This window comes from Lycium ferocissimum, chromosome 1 (genome assembly GCF_029784015.1).
Source record: "Lycium ferocissimum isolate CSIRO_LF1 chromosome 1, AGI_CSIRO_Lferr_CH_V1, whole genome shotgun sequence".
NCBI classification, from domain to species: domain Eukaryota; kingdom Viridiplantae; phylum Streptophyta; class Magnoliopsida; order Solanales; family Solanaceae; genus Lycium; species Lycium ferocissimum.
This window is the reverse complement of record NC_081342.1, coordinates 11,098,972-11,122,901: the sequence shown is the minus strand read 5'-3', so window position 1 is coordinate 11,122,901 and position 23,930 is coordinate 11,098,972. Positions and strand designations below refer to the sequence as shown.

The 23,930-nt window shown below is 35.0% G+C and overlaps 3 protein-coding genes across 3 annotated transcripts; 1 reads left to right on the top strand and 2 right to left on the bottom strand.

The window, feature by feature from the left end:
- The first annotated feature begins 3,070 nt into the window (after window positions 1-3,070).
- On the top strand, window positions 3,071-4,148 carry LOC132068654 (leucine-rich repeat extensin-like protein 3). The gene has a single exon (XM_059462314.1). It carries the CDS (start codon window positions 3,131-3,133, stop codon window positions 3,620-3,622), a length of 492 nt encoding a protein of 163 aa, XP_059318297.1. The 5' UTR covers window positions 3,071-3,130; the 3' UTR covers window positions 3,623-4,148.
- Window positions 4,149-14,377: 10,229 nt separating this feature from the next.
- LOC132047518 (leucine-rich repeat extensin-like protein 3) lies at window positions 14,378-15,560 on the bottom strand. The gene has a single exon (XM_059438553.1). The coding sequence runs from the start codon at window positions 15,331-15,333 to the stop codon at window positions 14,800-14,802; it is 534 nt and encodes a 177-aa protein (XP_059294536.1). The 5' UTR covers window positions 15,334-15,560; the 3' UTR covers window positions 14,378-14,799.
- Window positions 15,561-16,528: 968 nt separating this feature from the next.
- Window positions 16,529-18,014, bottom strand: LOC132047511 (uncharacterized). The gene is made up of 2 exons (XM_059438548.1): window positions 17,818-18,014; window positions 16,529-17,296 (listed from the first exon to the last, which is right to left on the bottom strand). Exons 1-2 carry the CDS (start codon window positions 17,965-17,967, stop codon window positions 16,715-16,717), a joined length of 732 nt encoding a protein of 243 aa, XP_059294531.1. The 5' UTR covers window positions 17,968-18,014; the 3' UTR covers window positions 16,529-16,714.
- Between the last annotated feature and the right edge of the window lie 5,916 nt (window positions 18,015-23,930).

The window sequence follows — 23,930 nt, the reverse complement described above, 5'->3', positions numbered from 1 at the left end:
TAAAATGCAAAATACAAAATACACCGCAATCATTGAACATCTAAATTTCAACAGAAATCATCTGCTTAAGTACTGGTGGAAAAAATAACCTGATACTTATATTGGTGAAAGGTAATGGATATCGTATGAATTAGTTCCGATATGCACAAGTTGAACCCAACTTATAAAAAAACAAATTACACATGCTCTTTTGTTATCTGCTTTCCCATATTCATACACCTCCCCATACATTTCTCATTTGGATCCACACATCTGCTCTGCCCTTCTTTTGTGCATGTTCCCTGCCGACATTTAACCATGAAATCTTTTCAATTCTCAATTTTAATCGTATTCAAATCATCCTCCTTAATATTCTTTTCTTTTGAGTTCTTGGAAGTTTCTCTCACCCATACCCCTATACAATAAATGTAGAGAATCTCAATCGGTCAACTTTCATGCCAACCTGTATAGTATAAAACCTTTTTTGAGATGATAAAAGCGATTCCATAAAAGGATTCCCAAGAACAGTACTACAATTTTACTATCCCAATCTTTATTTCACAAGTTTAAATATCAATTGGAGAACTAGTATTTTTTGAAATGATAAACACGGTTGCTGAATGGTGAAAGGGGTAAAAGGAATAGTTTTGTGAACTGAAAATGTCATAATCTGAACGTTATATCACACCTTTGTTCGGTTAAATTTTAACTAAAAGAAAGGATTCCAGAGAAGTGCAAAAGACAAAATAAACACAAACAACACCAGCATGTAAAATTTGAGTTATTATAAGTTTATAATTGACAGGCTACTCATGGTACTGGAACTAAAAATATGTACAGACAAGAGCAAAGTGTTGGCCAATCAGCTGTCGTAGTTTATTTAATGATTAAACGCAGATTCGTCTTCGTTTAAAAGCTACGTAATTCTATCAAATCAATGTTAACGTTAACCAATCTACGCACTACTTCTTTGCTGCTAATTAAAGGAGTATGTAGAGCAATAAAATATTAGTATAACTATTCATATCGTCAATCCGTAGTTGAAATATAAATGTTACTTAAAAGATTGCAAAATTTATTAGATCGTTCATTTTTCTTTTAGGATGTTTGTTGTAGTAGGTAGCATGTCTATAATTTCTACATCAATAATTCCACTTATTTTTAATTAACCTGATAATGAAAATATTACACTCCTTTTAATTTCCACATAGCTAGTAGAAAAGTTAGCAAAGTCCAATTCAATCCAAGTGGTAAAAGAAAGTCATAAAATTCAAATTAGTAACGTTTGAGTTGAAATTAGGACGGTGATTTACGAATTGAATGCCCCCCAAGAGCGCCGTGCCTGCTGGAAATTCCAGAAACTTAAAGCTTCTTCGTACCTCCTACTTAAATACTGGTAAAAAGTTGCAAGCCTCCTAGACAAACTGCCTACTTTGCCCTATATTATATTCAATTTGAGTTTAAGTTATACCTATCGTAAGCAGAAGCGGAATTAGAATTTAAAGCTTATGATTTCGAGATTTTAGTTCTTTTAAGTTATCGTATTTTAAATTAATAATTTATACATATTCAATAAGATAAATATAGGATTTATAAATGGATTCGACCGAACCGTAATCTATACTCTAGCTATTATTATCAGATCACCTAGCTAGAAGACATTTATAGGCATTTTTTCTTAAAATAAAAAAGAGATAAGGGTCAAAAACACACTCCAATTATCACTTTTTTTTTTAGTTTCATACCTAAACTATAAAAAGGTTGAGAAAACTACCTAAACTATTACTATTTAGTTTGCAAGCTAGAAGACATTTATAGGCATTTTTTCTTAAAATAAAAAAAGAGATAGGGTCAAAAACACACTCCAATTATCACTTTTTTTTTTAGTTTCATACCTAAACTATAAAAAGGTTGAGAAAACTACCTAAACTATTACTATTTAGTTTGCAAAACACACCTCAAATTATTCTTGAATGGCATGTGATCTACACTCTCCATTTTATATAAAAATGTTGCCAAGTGTTGTCCACGTGGATAAATAATGTCACAATGGCACCTACATGAAAATTAAAAAAAAAAATTTGTTTTAAAAAACAAACGGAAAAATAATAATTTTTGTAAAAAATGGAAAAGTTGATCAATAAGTTAAAAAAATAAAAAAGAAAACTGATTATTTAGTTTTCACATTTTTGTTTTAAAAAATCAACTTTTCCATTTTTTAAATCATTTTTTTTTTCTGATTTTCTAAATTTTTTCATATTTTGTTACAAATTTTTTTTTTCATATTTTTTTTTTAAAATCCAATTTTTTTTTTTTAAATGCTGATTTTTTTTAAAAAAAATAATGCAGTTTTTAAAAAAAATATATATAGTTTTTCTTAATAAAAAAATATTATTTTTAATTCTTAATAAAAAAATATTATTTTTAATTTCCATGCAGGTGCCACCGTAGCATTACTTATGCCCTGTGGACAATTTTTTTATGAAAATTTCAGCTTCACTTGCCTTTTGGAGAGTGAGTTCACACATTTAGTTCAGGTGTGTTTTGCAAACTAGATAGTGATAGTTTAGGTAGTTTTCTCAACCTTATGATAATTTAGATATGAAACTCAAAAAAAAGTGATAGTTAGGCTGTGTTTTTGACCCTAATCTCAACAAAAAATATGTAACCTTGAAAATAAGAAAAACTACTTGCTAGAACCTATTACAAGTAAAATGTATTACATTAATTATATATACTCCCTCCGTTTCAATTTATATGAACCCATTTGACTGGACACAATATTTAAGAAAGAGGAAAGACTTTTGAAACTTGTGGTTCAAAATAAGCCTTGAAAATTTTTGTGGCTGTAAATCATTCATAAAGTGAATTTGTTTCCAAATTAGGAAAAAAGTCATTCATTTTGGCACGAATTAAAAAGAAAATAGGTTCAAACAAATTGAAACAGAGGTGTATAATTTAAACTCCAGTTTATGTCATAGAAAATAGATAGCGTAGAAGATGCAACACTAGGAAGAGTGCGGTCTTCAATAATATGCACTAGTCCATCAACCCCACACGCATTTTTCTCATATATATCCCCACTTTTTACACCAACCTATTGTATTCGTACATTTGATACATTGAAGTTCAAGTGCCTTAGCTTCTCAAAATGGGAGCTCCTCCAAGTTCTCAATTCATTTTCTTCACCTTCAATTTTCTTCTTCTCTTTTCACTCAACAATGTCCAAATTCAAGCCATGTCAACAGTCACAGCAATTTCCAAAGACCAAATAGCTTGTGAAATGTGTGAAGCCTGTGAGAACCCATGCCAACCTATTTTATCTCCTCCACCACCATCACCTCCTCTTCCATGCCCTCCTCCACCTTCACCACCACTTCCACCACCACTTCCACCACCATCACCACCTCCTCCGTCTCCTCCACCGCCCTCAGCACCGGTCATTGACTGTCCACCGCCACCTCCACCACCAGCCCGACGTTCTTGCCCTGAAGACTGCTCTCTACAGCCTCGAACACCGCCTTATTCCATATACCCTTATTTTTCGCCACCTTCAGCTTACTCTAATAAATCCACTCAATTCAAAAGTCATCCTTTCGTTACTTTTCTCATTCTAGCCATTGCATGCCTTTTTTCCCTATAGACATTAATGTGGTGTCATATCGTTCGTTTTAGGTCAAGTCTACATAATTTAAGAGGCCTTATGTGCTCCTGAGATTCTTATTGATTTTTAGTGTCAGAGTTTCTTCGTATATCCAACAAGACAAAAATCATAGTAATATGAGATTTAACTGTTGTATAACATCTAATATTTGTTTACGTAATTCCTTGTTTTATCCAAATAAATATATATAAGTTTCAGGTTTAGACAATGTGCAGAGAGGAAGAAGAACCTAAGGGCAAGAAGTGGTGGATCAAAAAAGATGGTGTGTCAAATTGCCATACACAAAGAATGTGGATTCGGAGGACATCTCATATGCTTAATTCTAAGGGAAAGTAGGAATAGTCTTCTTGTTCACTTTAGGTAGTGGAATTCAATAAAGTGCCTCAAGTGTAATTCAAAAGTCACATGCTTAGTTTTTACGTCATTGCTGGTATTACTTAAATTTTCTTATTATTGGATACATGTACTCATCTATTTTATAATGAAGCATTAGAATTAGTTTTTATTTCTTTTAGATTATTTTGTGGTTTTTGGTTTTGTTCATATGCGGGCTAGAAGTCCTACTGGGGCGTAAAACATTACATGCTAAATTAAAGGTGATTTCAGAACTCAAAATCATAACACAACCTATAAATCATTGATAATTCATTATGTTCATGTTTCAAAAGCTTCAATTATCGACATATCGGTTCTTTGCTTATCACACAATTAAAAAAAACAGTGGGAAGGACGGAAGGTTATGCTTCCAATAGTATCCTCCAGATCTCCACATAATCATTAAAAGTAAACTTATAGTATTATAATATTTTCGGGTGATCTTGGAAAGTTGGAATAAAGATCAATTTTGAAAGTGTGATAAAAGCGCATCTAGAATAAGGATAAAGTTGATATAAATGATGTATATCTTCTTTTTTAACGGCATTGGGTACCCGTTTTAAAGCCAGACTAATTCAAATTTGTGTAAGACCTATTATATGGGGAAGTTCTTCCTACCAGAATTTTGTTCATTTTTGGGGTCATACCCGAGACCTCTAATTAAGGGTTGAAGCAAATTTAAAATAACATGGGATAGTATTAAACTTAATTTAAAAATTTGAACCGTGGAGAAGAAAATTGTCAAGTGAAAAGATCTTGTCCTATATATTGCAGGAGAAAAGACTTGGCTTCCATTTATATTTATTGATGATCAAACTCTGAAGTTACACATCGGTGGGATGAGGTAAATTTGGATTTCTTATATGGACTTGGGCAAATCACCTTTCATGAGTTAATTTTTGGCGTTGAGTTAGGCCCGCATCCATTTCTTTATATGATATCAGAGTCAAGCCCATCCCAATTTTTACAGATGTTGGGCAGCCATATTAATTTATCTACGCTCAGATGTCCAGTCCTGGGCGTGAGGCGGGGTGTAAAGTCCCACATCGGTGGGATGAGGTAGATTTGGACTCCTTATATGAACTTGGGCAATCCTTTCCTCGTGAGCTAGCTTTTAAGGTTGAGTTAGGCCCATGATCCATTTCTTTTACGCAAACCGTTAGCCCTGAGTTACCGTAGCGAGATTTTACTATAAGAGAAAAGGAAAATTCATCGAAGGAAAGAACAAACAAATTGAAGAAAAATTGTTAGTTTAATGGAAAAAGGAGGAGTATATTTTTGAGCAAAAGAGAAAGAAGTTCCAGTTGTCTATTTATTCTTATTCCAATTTCGTGGCGGTCAGCCTGAGAATGTTGATAAAAAGGGTGGAAAAACTTACTTTTATAAATTTAGTGCACATATATTTTTTTTTTTGTTGAAAATAAATCACGAGTAGTGCTGTTATATTCTTTCTTCTCTTTTATTTCTTCCATGTCTTTTTTTTTTCTCAGTTCATTTGTCATATCAAATTGATTCAAGCTTACCTTCTTCCGTTTTGGGTTAGATTAGGACACTGTAAATTTAGTGCTCTGTTATACTTTGTTACTATTCAATTGACTTTAATTACTCTGCTGTATTTAGTATGTAGTTAAGGAAGAGTTATTAGGCAGAGAAATGTGAATAATGAAATGAGTTCGATTTTTGAAAAGTTGTAAAGATAATGTGAGATGGTTATACTTTTTAACTTTTGAGGCCTAACTAATTAAGTATTCATTTTCATTTATGCTCGACACACAATTTTCCTGCAATTATAGCTAGGAACAAAAACGACGCTTTGAGCATTATACGCTCCAGCAGGGATCCGTCCAGTTCCTCCATTACCCCTTTAAAATTATGACATGTGTCCTTTTATTAATCTAACGGTTCGGATTTATTTGATCGTTTATTGCCCTTTGATTCCTACTTATATTTGTTGGGTCTTGTCTTTCTAGGCTATTTTATCATGACTTCTTCGCTCTTGTTATTCTCATTTTCGCATTGCTTTGATATGCTTGTCCTTATCTGACTCTTTTGCCTTGTTTTCCCTTGTTTTCTTGTGAGCCGAGGGCTTTCGGAAATAGTCTCCCTACCTCCAAGGTGGAGGTAAGGTCTGCGTACACTTTACCCTTTTCAGACCTCACATTATGGGATCCCATTGGATATGTTGTTGTTGTTGTTGGTTCATATTTATTTAGTTAATTAAAAGAGTTTAACCATGGTAAAAATTTGCTTTAATAAATCCTTTCTTTTCTCCCAAATCTTTCCAGAATAATCATCAACTTGAAGAAATCTTTCATTCTCCATTTCTCTATTTCCCTAATTGCTGCTCCCTTCCTTCTTCACATGTTGAAGAATGCCTCATATCCTTCTCTTCATCATATTTTTCCACTTCCACATATTCATGCTCTTTGACTAAGTTTACATTAAAATTTTTAATATATAAATCTTGAATAATCCAGCAAAATAGATGAAAGTGTGATGCGAGTTGTACTGAAGGCAGAGGAAGTAGTACAGTCGGTTAAGTAGTTAATGAAGGGAATAAATAAGAAGTTGTGATTTTCACAGTTTAGTCCCCGAGTTTATATTAATTCTAGTATCAGTATTTATTATTCAGTCTCTATAAGTTAGTTATGGTGTTTTGTCTGTAGTGAGCACAAGCACTGACATATATGCCTTGTATTCCTCTCATTTTCAGCTATCAGAGATATCATTATTGTTGCTTATTTCTTTTTCTTAGTTGTAGCTGTTCTTAATTTTTACCCTAAAAATCCCAATCTGCATCGGTGGTATCGTAGCGTATCTTGGCTGTGGGTATCAATGTCGTCGAAATGTTAGAAATGGTGACTATGTTACAAAAATTGTCATCCGAGATGTCTAATTTTACCGATTGACAAGAACAATTTGAAGAGAGGTGAACAATCTCGACGAGCTCAAGAACGATCAATACGTGAGCTCCGAGATAAATGCCAACATTGATCAGAGACCGGAAAGAGACAAGGAAGCAATGAACTATGGGGAACGACTGTATTCCCCATCGGATACACCACTTTCGATTGGGTCTTCGCTCCTTCATGCTTCCATCTAATTCGGTACAATAGGGTAAGTTATAGTCAAGCTCCTAATCTGCCAGTTAATTCACTCATTGGGTCTGTTAATGCTGTTACTAGTACTGTTAATGGAACCTCTGCACCTCTTTATTCCCAAATCTCATCACCTTTTCACACCCAAGGAATTCAGACTTCGAACCACCAACACACCTTACCCATATAGTCAATTCCTATGCCCCAATTCCACCAATCACCCATGTTTCAACCCAATAATTACCCAGTTCCACCCATACAAGGGTTTCAACCCATGTTCCAGAATCAAAGTTATTCAGCCCCACCCACACAAGGATTTCAATTTCAACCAACACGCTTCCCAATTATAATCACCGCCCTATGGTGCAACCCTTGGTACTAACTACTCTAATTCAGGAATTCCATATGCAAGCACTTATCAACCTACTCACATTCCATCATCCATATACCATCAAATTCCTGTAGCCCAATCACCACTACCAAACTACAACACTAGTCAGCAAATACCCTATCCTAATCTAGTACAAAATACCACAATATCCACTTCGTATTCCTTCATTCACTAAGTACACCAAAATTGAGTTTCAAGGTTCTCCTGGGAGGACTTAAGAACACAGCTGTATAAGGTGGAACAATTCTTCTCAGAGAAGACATTTCCATCCACGAGAGGTTGAAACTAGTAGCATTCATTTTGATGGTGATGCATTATAATGGCATCAAGGGTATGAAAGCAAGAGCTCACTTGCCATTACCAGCGTGGGAAGAATACTTGTATGCACTTTGCTTGATAGATTTGGTGCGAATACATCGACCACCTATGACGAGTTGATGAGGGTGAAACACCGGATTACGTAAAAGAATATCAAAACTTTTGATAATGTCATGACTAGACTGAACTTATCTGTTGAACATTCAATTAGTATATTTTTAAACAACCTAAGGCCTGAATTGAGTGATCTTTGTGAGGATTGGAAATCCTTGTAACTTGCCACAAGCTTACTACTTGGCAAGATTACATGAATCTAATTTTGCTACTCAAAGCAAGGCAATTAAGGGAATAACTTCTGGATATGTTCACTCTCAACCTAAGCCAGCTATTGGTAACAGTTCAAACACCTTTCAGAAGGAAAATTTTGGGGGTATAGAGAGGCATTCTTGCAAGGATGGATACCAATAGAAGGAAGAGACCGACGGCAAAGAGGTGGATGAAAAGAGATCAAAGGGATTGTGTTTTTTGTGTGATGAAAAGTATACACACAGTCGCGGTGTAAGCTAAGAGACAACTGTTTTCTATGGAACTAGGGGAAGGGGAAAAATTGGTGGATTGTGAGTTAGAAGTTTCAGAAGAAGAGGATCCAATAGAACAGGAGTGTGTGGAAGAAACAACACTGGAAAGTTGTGCCATATCATTGCAAGCTTTAAATGGCACTATGGGATACAAGACATTAAGACTTAAGGGATTTAATGGCGAGGAATCCTATAGAAGTTTTCATAGACTGTGGTTCCACCCACAACTTCATTGATGAGGAAGCAGCTAAAAGACTGGGGTGTGAGGTGATAACAATTAAAGCCTAATTGGTGTAAGTAGCTGATGGAAGGGGAATACATCGATAAGGCGTAAAGTGGTTCAAATGGTTCGTAAGGGCCATGTTTCAAGATTACTTCTTAGTGTTCCCTGTTGGCAGGAGTGATATGGTATTGGGGGTACAATGGTTGTGTCCTTTGGGAGATATCAAGTTCAATTTTCAGAAACTCTTTATGGAAATTGAACATCAAGGACAGTTGCTGAAATTACAGGGAATTCAACCCAAGTTTAAGACTGTAGAAGCAAGGTCCATCACCAAAATGACTGAGGTGAGCTCTCAGTTTTTCATGATAAAAGTGAGAAGTCTTTGAAGTGGTGATGAACAAAAGGGAGGAAATTGTGATAGAAGATGAACCAGTAGCTGTGACAGGGTTGTTAGAAGAGTATAAATGTATTTTTGGAGAACCTCAGAAACTTCCTCCATCAAGGGGAGTTTTTGACCACCATATTCCATTGCTTGAAGGGGTCAATCCTGTTAACTCTAGACCCTATAGATATTCTCCAATACAGAAAGACATTATAGAGAAGATGGTAAGGGAATTGATGGAGCAAGGGATCATTCAATACAGTTCAAGTCCATATGCATCACCAGTGGTGCTAGTTGGTAAGAAGGATGGGTCATGGAGACTATGTGTAGACTATAGAGCTTTAAATAAGGGAACTATAAAAGACAAGTTTCCAATACCAATTATAGAAGAACTGTTGGATGAATTGGGAGGCTCTCAAATCTACTCAAAAATAGATTTAAGGGCTGGGTACCACCAGATTAGGATGACACCAGCTGATATTGCCAAAACTGCTTTCAAAACCCATTCTGGACATTTTGAGTATCTAGTCATGCCCTTTGGGCTAACTAATGCTCCATCTAGTTTTCAGAGTCTTATGAATCACATATTTCAAGATCATTTAAGAAAATTTGTCTTGGTTTTCTTTGATGACATTTTAATTTACAGCAAAACCTTGGAAGACCACATGGTGCATCTTAAGATTACTTTTGAACTGTTGGTGAAGGACCAGTTGCTAGCTAAAAGAGGTAAATGTGTTTTTGTTGCTGGAAGGGTAGAGTACTTGGGACACTACATATCAGCAGAAGGGGTAGCTACAGACCACAAAAAATAGAAGCTGTTCAAGATTGGCCAGTACCTGAGACTCTCAAACAGTTGAGAGGGTTCTTAGGTCTAACAGGTTATTATAGAAGGTTCATTAAGGGGTATGGGGTTATCAGTAAACCTCTTACCGAGTTGTTGAATAAAGACAGTTTTATGTGGAATCAAAAGGCAACCGAGGCTTTCAAGAAGCTCGAGGTGGCACTACAACAAGACTTTCAGATTGGTGTTGCCTGACTTTTCAATGATCTTTATTATAGAAACAGATGCATGCAACATTGGTATTGGAGCAGTATTGATGCAGAAAGGACAACCCATTGCATTTCTCAGTAAGGGTTTGTCTGTTCAGCACCAAACTTTGTCTGTCTATGACAAAGAATTATTGGCTCTAGTGATGGCTGTTAACAAATGGTCGCAGTATTTGATAGGGAGAACATTTATTGTCAAAGCAGAACTAGAAGGCTCTTAAATTTGTTGGAACGAATTACACACCGGAACACACCAAGTGGATTACCAAACTTATGCGGTTGACTATCAAAGATAGAGTATAAGAAGGGAAGGAAAACAAGGCACAGATGCATTATCTAGGTTGCCATTAGAGGAGTTTTTGTAAAATGACACTATCCATAATTAAGACTAACTTCTGACGGTGGTTATGCAGAGTTGGGAGCAAGATGGAGGAATACTTGAGGAATACTTGAATTGATACAGACTCTTAAAACTGGAAGTGGGACAGAAAAGGGGTATACTTTCCTTAATGATCAATTGAGAAAGAATGGGAGATTGGTGGTAGGACCAGTGGAACAATTGAGGAAAGAAATTATAACTCTTTGGCATGATTCACCTCTGGGAGGACACTGTGGAGTGGATCACACTTACAGGAAGTTATATGCATTATTTTATTGGAAGGGGATGAGAGGGGATGTTTAAGAATATGTGAAGGGTTGTGATATTTGTCAGAGACATAAATATGATAATGCCCCTTACCCTGGATTGTTACAACCTTTGAAGGTGCATACACAGGCTTGGGGAAGTGTAAGCATGGATTTCATAGATGGTTTACCTAAGTCTAAGGGAAAAGCGTTATCTGGGTTGTGGTAGATAGACTAACCAAATATGCTCACTTTGTTGGTCTATCCCATCCTTATTCGGCATGAAATAGCTAAATTGTTCATGGAGAACATTTATAAACTTCATGGGATGCCTGAAGACATTATAAGTGATAGGGACCCTGTATTTACTAGCAAGTTGTGGCAAGAATTGTTTTCTATATTGGGGGTCACTTTGAACACATCTACTGCATACCATCCCCAGACTGATGGTCAAACAGAGGTGATCAATAGATGTTTAGAAACTTATTTGAGGTGCTTTTGCTCGAATCTCGAAGGGATCGGTATTCATCTTTTATGCGGAATGGTGGTACAACACCACTTTCCACAACTCAATACAAACCACTCCTTGCGAGGCCCTTTATGGACAACCTCCACCTTTGCATTTACCCTATATAGCAGTGAGAGAGTCGTGCATGAAAGAAGTTGATGAAGTTCTTCGACAAGGGAGTTCAAGAATCGCCTACACGGCCTTTCATCTCAAGAGAGCTCAACGAGAATGATGGACAAGCTAATAAGCATAGGTCGTGACAAAGCTTTCGGTATACTTAAAAATTCAACCTTATAGGCAAGTTACATTATCCGGAGGAAATTTCAACAAGTACGTCCGCCAAATATTATGGCCTTTATCAAGTATTACAAAGAATAGGATCGATAGTATACAAACTATCCTTGCCAAAGACACTTACTTCTTCATCCCACATTCCATGTTTCACAACTAAAACCTTGTCACGCACTACCATCTCGTTTTCTCCCATCTGTTATTGAACTTGCTAGTCCACTCGTCCCTCAACCAGCTAAGGTGTTAGAAAGAAGAATGATTCAAAAGGCAATAAGGCCGTGCCTCAAGTGTTAGGACAACGGGAACAACTACCAAAAAGATTTGGCCACAGTGGGAAGACTATAATGCTTTGCTCCGGGTTTCCAACTTTATTCCTCGAGGTCACGAGGAAGATTTTAGGGAAGGACTTCCATACGATTTATCTTGACCGAAGGCGGAGGAAGTAGTACGAGGTCGGTTAAGTAGTTAATGAAGGGAATAAATAAGAAGTTGTGATTTTCGAGTTTAGTCCACGAGTTTATATTAATTCTAGTATCGGTATTTATTATTCGGTCCTATAAGTTAGTTATGGTGTTTTATTCGTAGTGAGCACAAGCACTGACATATATGCCTTGTATTCCTCTCATTTTCAGCTATCAGAGATATCATTATTGTTGCTTATTTCTTTTTCTTCTTTTTCTTAGTTGTAGCTGTTCTTAATTTTTACCCTAAAAATCCCAATCTGCATCAAAGTGAGGTTGCTATGAAGGAGGGCTTTCAAAGAAGCCAGATTTGGAAGACACCGAAGACGGAAGAAAATTGATATGAAGAAGTTTAAGCAAGCAAATCGTTCCATAAAAGTGACGAGAAAGAACTTTTTCGAAAAAGCACCTCGTATAGAAAATTCAAATTAAAATTTCTGAGTGAAAAGGTAAAAACATCAATTGGAAAGCAAACACATCACAAGAAAGAAGCCTCTGCGAATAATTGTAAGAATTTGAAGTCCCAAATATCAACACCACCGACAAAAACCCAGAAATCCATAGCCTTGCAAAAATAGGTAATGGTGAGATAATCTCTGATGGGTTTTAAGTAAATAAAAAAAGTGAGAAGATATTTTACTTTAATTTAGAAAAACTATGCAGAGAAGAAAAGGATAATTCAAAGGCATAGTAAATAAGGGAGAGAAATGTTTACCATAGTTAAACTCTTTTAATTAATCAAACAAATCTGAACCATTAGATTAATAAAAAGACACATGTCATAATTTTAAAGCGGTAATGGAGGAACTGGACGGATCCCCTACCGGAGGGGAGCCAAGTCCGATACATAGACATGCATGGTGCATGTTAATAAGAATCAACTTTACTCTAAAATAGAGTATTACCGATTTATACGCATACAAAATGAAGTTTCATGAGTTATCTCGAATTAAATCACATGCCCACCACCACTTATGCAGCCATATGAATTTCTTTGAGTTTCAATATTTCAAACATTAGTCGGGTCCCTGACTAAAGTTGACCCCATGCAGGACAGGTATCGGATTCCAACGATATTTCAGAAATCCAATTTCACTGTCATATTACATTGGCAAGGACCAATAAATTCAATTTTGACATTCCTGAAGATGGAAGAATACCATAGTTATTTGGTTAAGACCACACTGTTTTTTTCAGAAGATCTCACACCATTAAGAATATCTGACACCTTTTAAGTAGTTTCTTTTTCTTTTCAGCTATCAATATCGAATTTCGTTCACACGCACCTAACAATAACGTAACATATCAGGTACACCAATTTACGAGGCCATGTTCTTGCCAAGTTATATCTATTCTCCTTGCTAAGTCATTCTTTGGTGAGTGTTTCATTGTCGTGATCCCTTGTTTGAATAAGATGTACCTATTTTCAGGAGCGGAGCTAAGTTGGGCCAAGGGGGTTCATCCGAAACCTGTTCGGTGAAAAATTACACCCGTATATACAAGGTCAATTTTTTTTTTTTTTTTTACATATATTAGATGTTGAACTCTTTGGCTTCTTCGTGTGTGATTACATTTTTATATTTTTCGAACCCCTTAGTAAACTAAAGCCCTGTTATGAGCCCATTCCTCAATTTCAGAAATATGCATGGATAATAGAGGAGAACGCGAATTACGAGTCCTATGGCATATGCAGAAAATGCGAATTACGAGCAGGGGCGGATCTACACCTAGCCGAGGGTGTTCACCCGAACACCCTCGGTAAAAAATTACAATGTATATAGAGGGTAGATTTTATGTGTTTATGTATATATATTAACTTTTGAACACCCTGAACAAATACAAAAGGTTAGCTCAAGTGGTCTAGGGTGTTCAAAATTGTCTCCAACATCCTAGGTTCGATTCTCAGGGATACCATTTTTTTGATATCTAGCTTTTATTATTTTTCCGAACACTCGAAAGTGAAAATTCTAGATCCGCCACTGATTACGAGTCATCTTTCATATGCAGAAAAAGGAGAAAAATAAGAAGAGGTCCTAAGTCTTATGGCATATGAAAGTGAAACGTCGCACACATACAAAAACCAAACGCGAATCTCTATAGGCCCTCCACGCTGTCCCAAGTAGTTTACTGTACACCACATGATTCTTATATCTTAAGCTTCCTCAACCACATCGGTAACTCTCGTACCACTGCCATAACATCTAGCACTTCATTTCTTCCTTTATATGAACAAAATCTGCGCGCCAATTAACAAACATGGCCGATTGATAATGACACAATATTGAATTCGACTTGAACTATATATACGCGCATACTTGGACCATATACTAACTCACTCGAAATGCTAAATTTGCGTATACACGTTGGCAGAAGAAATGAAATACTTTTAATTGAACATCTTAAAACACGTATATAATTAGGATAATCAGAAATCTTAGAGAGTAGGAAAAGTACATGTTACGATAAGAAAAATTGTAGTACTATCAACAAACATGTGTAACAAGAAATTAAGAATTTGACTCATGAGTAAGAGTACTTAGAGTTAGAGCCATATTATTCTCCAACCACATGTGCAAAAGAAAACTGGGAGACTCTTCCTCCTATCATGTAGGATCATATAATCACACATTCTTAAATTTTTGTGGCAATTTGATGGGCCAGTTAATTATTTGTCCACCACTTCTTGTTCCTCCTCTGTATCCGAGTATCTCATGGCCTTCTTCTTGCTGTCTGAACATTGTCTATTATAAACCTGAAATACATATTCTGATTGGATAAAAAGGAATTACAAAACAAATACAAATGTTATACAAGTATACACTAGTTAAGTTTAATGCTATATAATAGTACTTGTTTATGGTCAAAGAAACAAGAAAATGACCACGGAAAGAATGATAAAAGGATGATGGTTCTTGAATTGAACTGATTTGGATATAGCTGTATTAGATGGAGGAGGGTTGTAATAATAGAAAGGGAAATACGGTACAATGGGGTTTGGAGGTGGAGGGGCTGAGTATAAAGAAGGGTCCATCGGAGGATAGTAGTAATTACTATCACCGCCACCACCACTGCCACCGCCATTATTAGGCGGTGGCAGAGTAGGCTGTGAAGGTGGAGGGAGTGAGCAGCCTTCCGTGCAGGAACTTGGCGGTGATGGTGGTGGTGGACAATTATAACCTGATGATGCAGGTGGAGGTGGAGAAGGTGGCGGAGGCGATGGTGATAAAATGGGCTGACATGGGTTGTCACATGAGGAGCACATTGTGCATGATATTTGATCTTTGGCCATAGCTGTGATTGTCGACATGGCAAGAGTTAATTGGACATTGAATGAAAAAAGAAGCAAAATGAGACTGCTGAAAAATAGAAATTGAGAATGCAAGGGAGCCCCCATGTTGAGAAGATAATATGATACTAGGGAAATGAACTTAATGTACAAGTTAAGAGCAAGAAGTAAAGGCAAAGTTGTTCATGGCACTACAAAAGAAAAGAGTTGCGTGGAAAGTAGAGGAGAAAGATTGGAAAGAGATAATAGTGAGGGGCTAAAAAAGGGTGAGATAGATAATGAAAACAATGGGTGTGGGGTTGATAGATGGAGGAGTGCATGTGTATTTATGACCGCACCATTCTAGAGTTTTATCTTCTAGGCCACCACTTCTCTATATGACAAAAATAATGGCCATTGCAGTTTTTAAAGAGTAGGATTTAAGTCATCTATATATAGTGATAGCGTAAAGGTCTTTCTCCAGCTTTAGGTACCATTTTTATCGGGTTATAGTAATTCTTATAATAGAGATTTACCTCGTTAACTACTGTATAAGTGACTTGACTGTGTAAATACTTTATACATTGTCAATACATGGAACACAAATTCATGTTAATATGGGGCATTTGCATGGGAGACTGGCACTGGGGCCGGATAGGAGATTTCCAGCAAGTAATTAGGTGCCATATTTGCTTTACACTAGCTTAGTAGTTAGCAAATCACCAACACCAACTCTTTGAAGTTACAAGATGAACCACAGTGCCACAGTGACAAGAAGTTTGAATATATGATTGTTAGTTGGGCATCTAAACGCATATATACTTTTAACCTTAACCAAATAAAGCTCCTTCGTTTGACGATGCTCCAAGTATATTATCTGTTCAAGTTCTTACTCATAGCCGGAGTCTGGACCCGTATGGAAGGGAGAGGGGTCACCCTCACCATACCCTGTTGGAACCCGTTAACTCCAATTATATATACCTTGAAAACCAATTATACATCTATTGTCAATCGTTTTTAAGGTTTTAGAAAATAGTTGGCGTTGCTTTTTCCTACTTTGTTTTGACAGGGACAGGGCGACTGAAGGCAAATATTCCACAAATTATTTGTGTATGTTGAAGACTATATCTTACTACTAGTATAATATTGGAGACGGCCGAAAAACCTCTAAAAGTAGGATGCTTGAGAACAAATACTCTGTAACACAACATTTAAACAGAGCATACAACGAAACAAAAAGGAACTCAAAACTATACGCAAAGTAGATGTAACCTACATATCACAATCAACTCAAGCGGGCATGAAACAAAAGAAAACCACTGACTTCGAAGTAAATGCTGTATAGTATTATTAAGCGATGGTGTCTCTTCCTCAAAATCAACAGAAACCTTTCCTTGAAGTTAAAGGAAGACATCATGACATTACCATTTACAAACAGGGTCATGGTGTGTCTGTATCTTACAAAAGAAAAACAACATCAACAACTATAAACCAAAGACCCTAAGATGGATCACCAGTTTTCGCCACGAAGCTGTCTAAGAATCCTACCTTGAGGCGAATCAGGGTCACCTCTCATAGCATTCTCTTTCCATATCTCCACTGCTCTCATAAGGGTCTCTTCAGCAGTAGCCAATTGCTCCGGCCTCCACACCGTCACACCACCATCTGGTGCTGGATAAAACGCAATGCCAGCTCCAGGTGGCGCATCGGTCGCCCTAGTAATCGGTTTCCTCGTATCAGCCATCTCCATTTCCGCCAATGGAGATGGTTTATGGTGCTTAAAATACTCCCTATCATCTTCTAATTGCGCTCTCCCGTCTTTCTCTTCGTCGGGCCATGGTGTGCCATCCAATCCAATGCAGTTGACGTCTTTAAATGATTCTTTATTATTGGTAGTGCTAGTATTAGAGTAGTGTCGCTTTTGTAGTGTCAAAGGGTCTATAGGTTGGTTTACGCCGGTGCTTTCGATCTTTTGAGATGAGCCGATTGGTGATTTGGGTGGTGTAAACGCTTCATTGTCTTTACTAGGCTTGATATTGGGTTGTTTCCTTTCGTTTTCTGCAAACTTCACTGATTCTTCTAAGTCATCTCCCTGCAAACACAACACACTAGTAACTTATTATTTCAAATAAATTGTGGACACTACAATTAGATGTGACAGAGTTATCTCATCTATAAAAAACCATCTAGCCTGTTCAAGTTTGAACGTCTTGGGTTATAACATGTTTGTTAACTTAATCCAACCAATTGAATCGAAATGACCAATCAAACTATTTGTTCAAAATAGGTCAAGATAGAGTAACCCCAACTTAATATGGCAAATTTGATTTATCAGAAGTCATGTAAATTTGAATAAACTTGCACTAGTAATTTAAGAAAATATTCCGACTCACACATTTTTTCCTCGAAAAACAAAATAAAAAATTTACAAAATTACAGAGTCCTGTTGCGTGGATTTAGTTATAACTTGCAATAATGACCTAAGTAAACTTTGGACGATTTGAATCATAACCCATCTTTTTATTAAGTTAACCTGTTTTGATTGTCAGATTCCATCAGAACTTCAATACGTGCATAGTTTATACAGTGAATTTTTCTAGGTAAGTTACTTACTTCAAGAGGTCCAGAATGGACGGCAGGATCAGCTGTTCGACCTGTAGATGAGGAAAATCTGTATGGAAAGTACTCAGCACTCTTATGAGATTGTGCAAATAGAAGTCGTTGAAGTTTTGTAGCTGAAGATACTGCGAATCTTGTTTGCATTTTTGAGCTTTATGTATATGCAAGATTAAAACTTTTTAACAGTCGTATGTATTTTGGGAATGTTATATAAGCAACTAAGAACTTGTCACGTCCGACACTGTTTGTATTTGTTTGTGCTAGATGTCGTGTCAACTTTTCTAGACGTGTCTAGGGCTTCTAGTGACTTCTGGTCACTTCTGCTTCGTGTCACTTACTCCACTTTTGTCTTCCAGAATTGCCTTGAAAACTAGTACAAGATACAATTTTCTAATATTTAAAAATTGTTATGGTCACTTAGAAGAAAAGAAGATCATTAATGAATACTAAGCAATTAATAGTAGCAGTGACGAAGCAAAAACAAGATAAGGTGAAAAAATAATTTTGGGTCAGAAAACGAAACTAAGAGCAAATTACAGAACATTGGTTCACTCTAGAGTTTGAAATTCTGATGTTCTCTAAACCCGTCTCCCGTGTTGTGCTAGAATAGGAGGATTCCAACCATTTAAATTCTCAGTGACCGCATATATGAGAACATTTGTGCCCTTATTTAGACGGGAATTGAAAATGTGCCCAGAGTGAAAAAAAAACGTATATTGAACAAATTTTAAAATAAGTCCTCCTCAAGATATCACGTTACACATTGGCAAAAACAGTCCAATATATACATCCACATGACCACATCCTGTATCTTCCTTTTATCGGAGGAGCATATCTGGAGATATAAATTAATGCAATTAGAACGTTTTTTCGTTTTTGATATATAACAAGGTAATTAATCCGCGCTTCGCGCGGTTTCTTATTTCGTTTATAAATTTTGCCAGTATAGAAGAGACAACTTTTGTAGTTCTAAAAATAACAAATAATAATATTTGCAAAGAGAAAAAAATTAAGGAAACAAAACACATGAAGAAATAAAACACAAAAGTAAATTGAAATGAAATAAAGAATTGCCAACCTTTTTGTAGTTTTGTAAAGTTCTCGAAGGATATTTCGTTGCTATTTAAATTATGCTCATAAATCTTATATATATAATTGCAGGATAAAGGCCGGGTGATGTGGTATTTTGTTAGGCCAGAAATTCTATTTATCTTTATTCTCAATTTTTTGCCTTTATTCTATGCTTTAAAGTATCAATTAATTAATTAGTAAAAAAAGTTAAACGATGTATCCATTTGGAGTAGTTGTGTGACTTGTGTCCGGATTTTTAAACGTCGCCTTCCCTTTTTTTTTTTTTTTTTTTTTTTTTTTTGCCTTTATTCTATATTTTAATTTAATGTATCAATTAATTAGTAATAAAAGTTAAATGATGTATCCGTTTGGAATATTTGTGTCCAAATTTTAAAACATTGCCTCCTCTTAGTTAGTTATTACCGAATTAATCCCACCTAATACCCACTTTCTTTTCACAATTCAATGTCATTACTGCATTACTTTCATCGCCATTCATTTCCGCTACCCATTACTTCCAATATTGAAAAGACTTTGAGTTCCCTTCTCAAGATGATCCCAGCACTTAAACAAGAAGTTGTCAAACACCATCATATATTTGTCTTCAAATATGAGAGATGAATGGTTTATTTAATTACAAACTGATAATTAACTTCCATGTTTGCATCAAGAGCGGTATCACCCATGTTGTAGTAAAGGCGGAATAGCATTGGAAACGGCACCGGAAAGAGGCATTAGAAAGGGCACCGAAAACGACTGTTGTAATTAGGGAGATTGCCGAGTCTTTCCCATCAATTGTTGAGATTCCTCGGATGCCGTTGGAATTGAAACAATGTTCCCACACGTGGAGGACACATTCATATCAAATCATTTATGGGAGAAAAAAAAAAAAAACACTAACAAACATTTACAAAGGTACTTATTGAAAGCAGTGGCGGAGCCAGGATTTTCATCCAGGGGTTCAAAAATTCCAAAAGGTAAATATACGAAGAAGTTAGGGGTTCAACATCTACTATATATACATAATAAAATAATTTTAACTTTGAAAATGCACTGTAATTTTTCGCCGAGGGATGAACCCCTGGACATAAGCTGGCTCCGCCCCTGATTGAAAGGCCTGTTTTAACTCTTGCCCCTTCCAAATAAGCATATACAGTCAAACCTCTCTATAATAGCATGGTTGGGTCCGAAATTTTTCCAGCTGTTATAGAGAATGGCTGTTATAGAGAATGGTTGTTATACACCTATAACAGCATTGACATTTAAATAATATTTCGCTGTTATAGGCAAAAAAGATGCATAAAATCAAATTTTCATTTTTAATTGTCAAATTCTAAGCTTAATCTCACTTTGTATAACGGAGGAGAATCGTTTAATGATGAAAATATATATATTCATATGATATTTTTTGTCATAAATAGTGTATTAAATGATCAAATATTTGGTCAAAATTTCTACTCTTATTATTGGTAATCATAGATATTCTATTTTTATAAAGATGGTTAATTATTATATTACCAAAAAAAGAAGATAGTTGTTATATAGGGGGTAATTTTACAAAGAACGTACTGCTATAAAGTTGGTTGTTCTTTGTTATAGGTGAAATGTTGTTATACAGAAGTAAAATATAACATAAAAAATCGGTTCCAAAAAATCTTAGCTGTTATAGAGAGTTGTGTTATTATATGTGGGTACCGTTATAGAGAGGTCTGAGTGTACGGCATCAAGTTTGCTATCACTGAAACTATGCTAGCTCATTACTTTGCATGAACTGCTGCTAAGAAAAATGTTAAAATTTTCCTCAGTTATCCCTTTTATTGATCACTAGAATGTGAGAGCTTTGGCGGTTAATAGATTCATCGATCTCATTTGTCAAAAGGTTCACTTATTTTTTTTCACTTTGTTGAAGCACACATATAATGAGAGATGAATGGTTTGTTTAATTACAAACTGATAAAGCTGATTTTAATTTGTCAAATTAGAGATGTAACATCTATATATTGATCCAAAGACTTTAAGTATTCATAGACAAATTAGAGATGGAAGCGATAACATCTATATATTGATCTAGACTTTTAGTTAAGTGTTCAACACAAAATTGATACATCGGAATAACAGAGAACTCTAAAATTTAAATGAGAGTAATCATGTCAGGCTAAGAATAAAAGAAACGACAAACCAAGAAAAAGAAAGTATAAGTAAGTGTTAGGATTGTATATGAATTTACTTTCTCAAGAAGAAAGAAGCGCAATAGCAAGGAAGCATGGATGATACGGGGCCAAAAAATATAAACATAAACTGATTCTCTGAGTTTTTGCCATAGTTATATCAAGGGAGGTTATGACCATTTGAGAAATCATTAAAAAAACAAAAGAAAGTATCCTGCAGTCAAATTGTGAAAATAAAGGACATATAGAGTTTAATTTTTTTTGCTCTTTATTAAGCTAATTATTATTTTATGTTTCGATTTTTAACAGCTCTTTCCTTTTTGGGTATGATTCTGAGTATTTTCAATATCCCATGATGTGCATGTATGATGTCCCTCCATTATTTTTTTTTCTCTTCAGTTTTTTTAATATAGGATTTGATAAGAGGAACTAATTAAGAAAAGAAAGCATCCCTTTTTAAAATTCTTGATTTTGCAGAAGCATGAGAATTTCGCAGAAGAAATCAGAGGATAAAAATTGAGGATTTGACTGGTGTTTTTTCCATATTTATTTTCTCTACTGAACAAGAAGATTTTAAAGAAAATAGTGAAGAGGCTATGTAAAGGTATTATTCTACACAGCTGTTTTTTAAGCTTCCATTGAATATGTTTATTTAGTAGGCTTCAGATTTCATGTGTCTCAATGCATAACAGACATTCTTTGTAATTTTGGAAAGAAGACTTGACACTATCTTCCTAATGACCAAGTTTGTTGTGCACAATAAAGCGCGATGATTGTTTATTATGAATTAGTTGGGCAAGACAATCGTTACATATAAGCTACTCGAGTATTCTACTATTGTACAACTACAAATTAGAGTAATGCTTTAACCCAGATTAGCTTTTCTTTTCATAATCATATACATATACAACAATAATAATATACTCAGTGTAATTTCACAAGTGGATCTGGAAAGAGTAGAGTGTACGCAGACCTTATCCCTACCTTGGGAGGTAGATCGAAAAACCCTCTGCTCAAGAGAAAGAATGACAAAGAAAGTACTCAAGAATCAATGAAAGCGAAGCAACCATAGCAAAATATTGTAGATAAGCATTATGAAGAAAAGTGACAGTAACTACAATAAACTAATACAATAATCGAAGTACAGGAGACAAAAAATAATAACAGAAATATATAACAAGGACAAATGTTACAATCACAGAAAATATAGAAGATTAAGAAACTGAAGACTAATATTTTATATCATTCATTGAAGATACTTGACTATGTGACAATGCTAAATATTTAAATTTTATGTTGGATTATCTCAACATTTCTAATTTTCACGAGAATCTGCCTTTCATTATTTTCAACATTAATTTTTAGTTAGAATATTCTCAACATTTATAAATTTTACATGAATTTGTCTTTTGTTATTTTTAATATTCAAATATTGAAAAAGGATCAGTCGCAAAATCAATGAGATCATTCACGACCGCGCGAAGCGCGGACCAATTTTCTAGTATATAATAAAACTGTGCAAATAACGCATTGCAATTATCTCTCATTAGTTAATATCTTTGAAAGATACAGATTTGATTAATTATCCCTTCTTAATTATATATTTTTTAATACATTGACGATCGGTGAGAGAATTGTATTAACAAACAATTTATGGGAGCTTCAAATTCATACTAAAATTGTCCCTTTAAACTTATACCCAATATTTTTATTTCATTTCCTCTTTGTAAAGCAAAAAGAGAGAGATATAAGAAGTAAACCAAAGGATTTTCAATACGTTTAGTCTTTTTTTTAATTTTGGTTTCTCATCCGGTATTCGGTACCCTCATTGGGGCCTGACTAATCCAGATTCGTGCCGGGTAGTCCCACATTAGGGCAAAGCACTCCCTAACAATGGTGACTCTATACCCAAAGGGGTTCGAACTCGAGACCTTGATTAAGAATGTATTAGTACCAGCCACTACACCACAATCATTGATCAATACTGAATATAACAATTAGCATGATCAAAAGTTTGACTATTTACTTAAATCTTGAGAGTATTTTTTGTAATTAATGCAAGTTAAGATATACATTCTTTCTCGTTTTTTTTTTTTTTTTTTAAAATTCCTCTGTGAGTTCCTCTATTTTTTTTTAATTTTTTTTGTCTTCTCTTTGTTCGATACTTCTTGTCACATGTTATTGTTGTTAATTGACTTTGACTTTTCACTGCTTTATCATTTGTTATTACGTATGACGTTCCGCTTACATCTATCTCAAATATCGCCTCTAACTTTTGGTTTTTGATTAGATTTTCTTTCATATTTACTTTGTCGTGCTAGAAGTGTCAGTTCTATCAAATATTAATAACATGAGGAACTTATCGGATTTAATATAGAGTACTATTAGATTTTAAGCATATTTTTTATTCTGTATTACACCATATTGACATTCTTAATTCCTTATTATGAATGCTCTTGGTCTAAATAAATTTTTAGCAGTAATACTACATTATAATCAACTGATATTGTATAATCCAGCCAACTATCCAAATTCAATGAAATCATTAATGTCAATCACTAATGAATTTTAATATATAGAAAATAATGTAATATTTTGTTTTGAGGATATCACTCCTAAAAGCAAAGAGGAAGAAACATTTCATCCATAAAAAACTGAATTAATTACTTTTACGTTTTTTCTCCACCTTGACCACTTCGAATTTCTCATTGGCTGTCGCTTCATAAACAGCTTGACATCACCATCCTTCATAATTTAGATGTCATCTTGATATGTCTCTCTTAACTTCTGATCCTGGATTATGAAATATAATATCTGTATCCAAAAATAAAAAGACAAACTCAATTCTCTAAATTATTGTATAGGCAT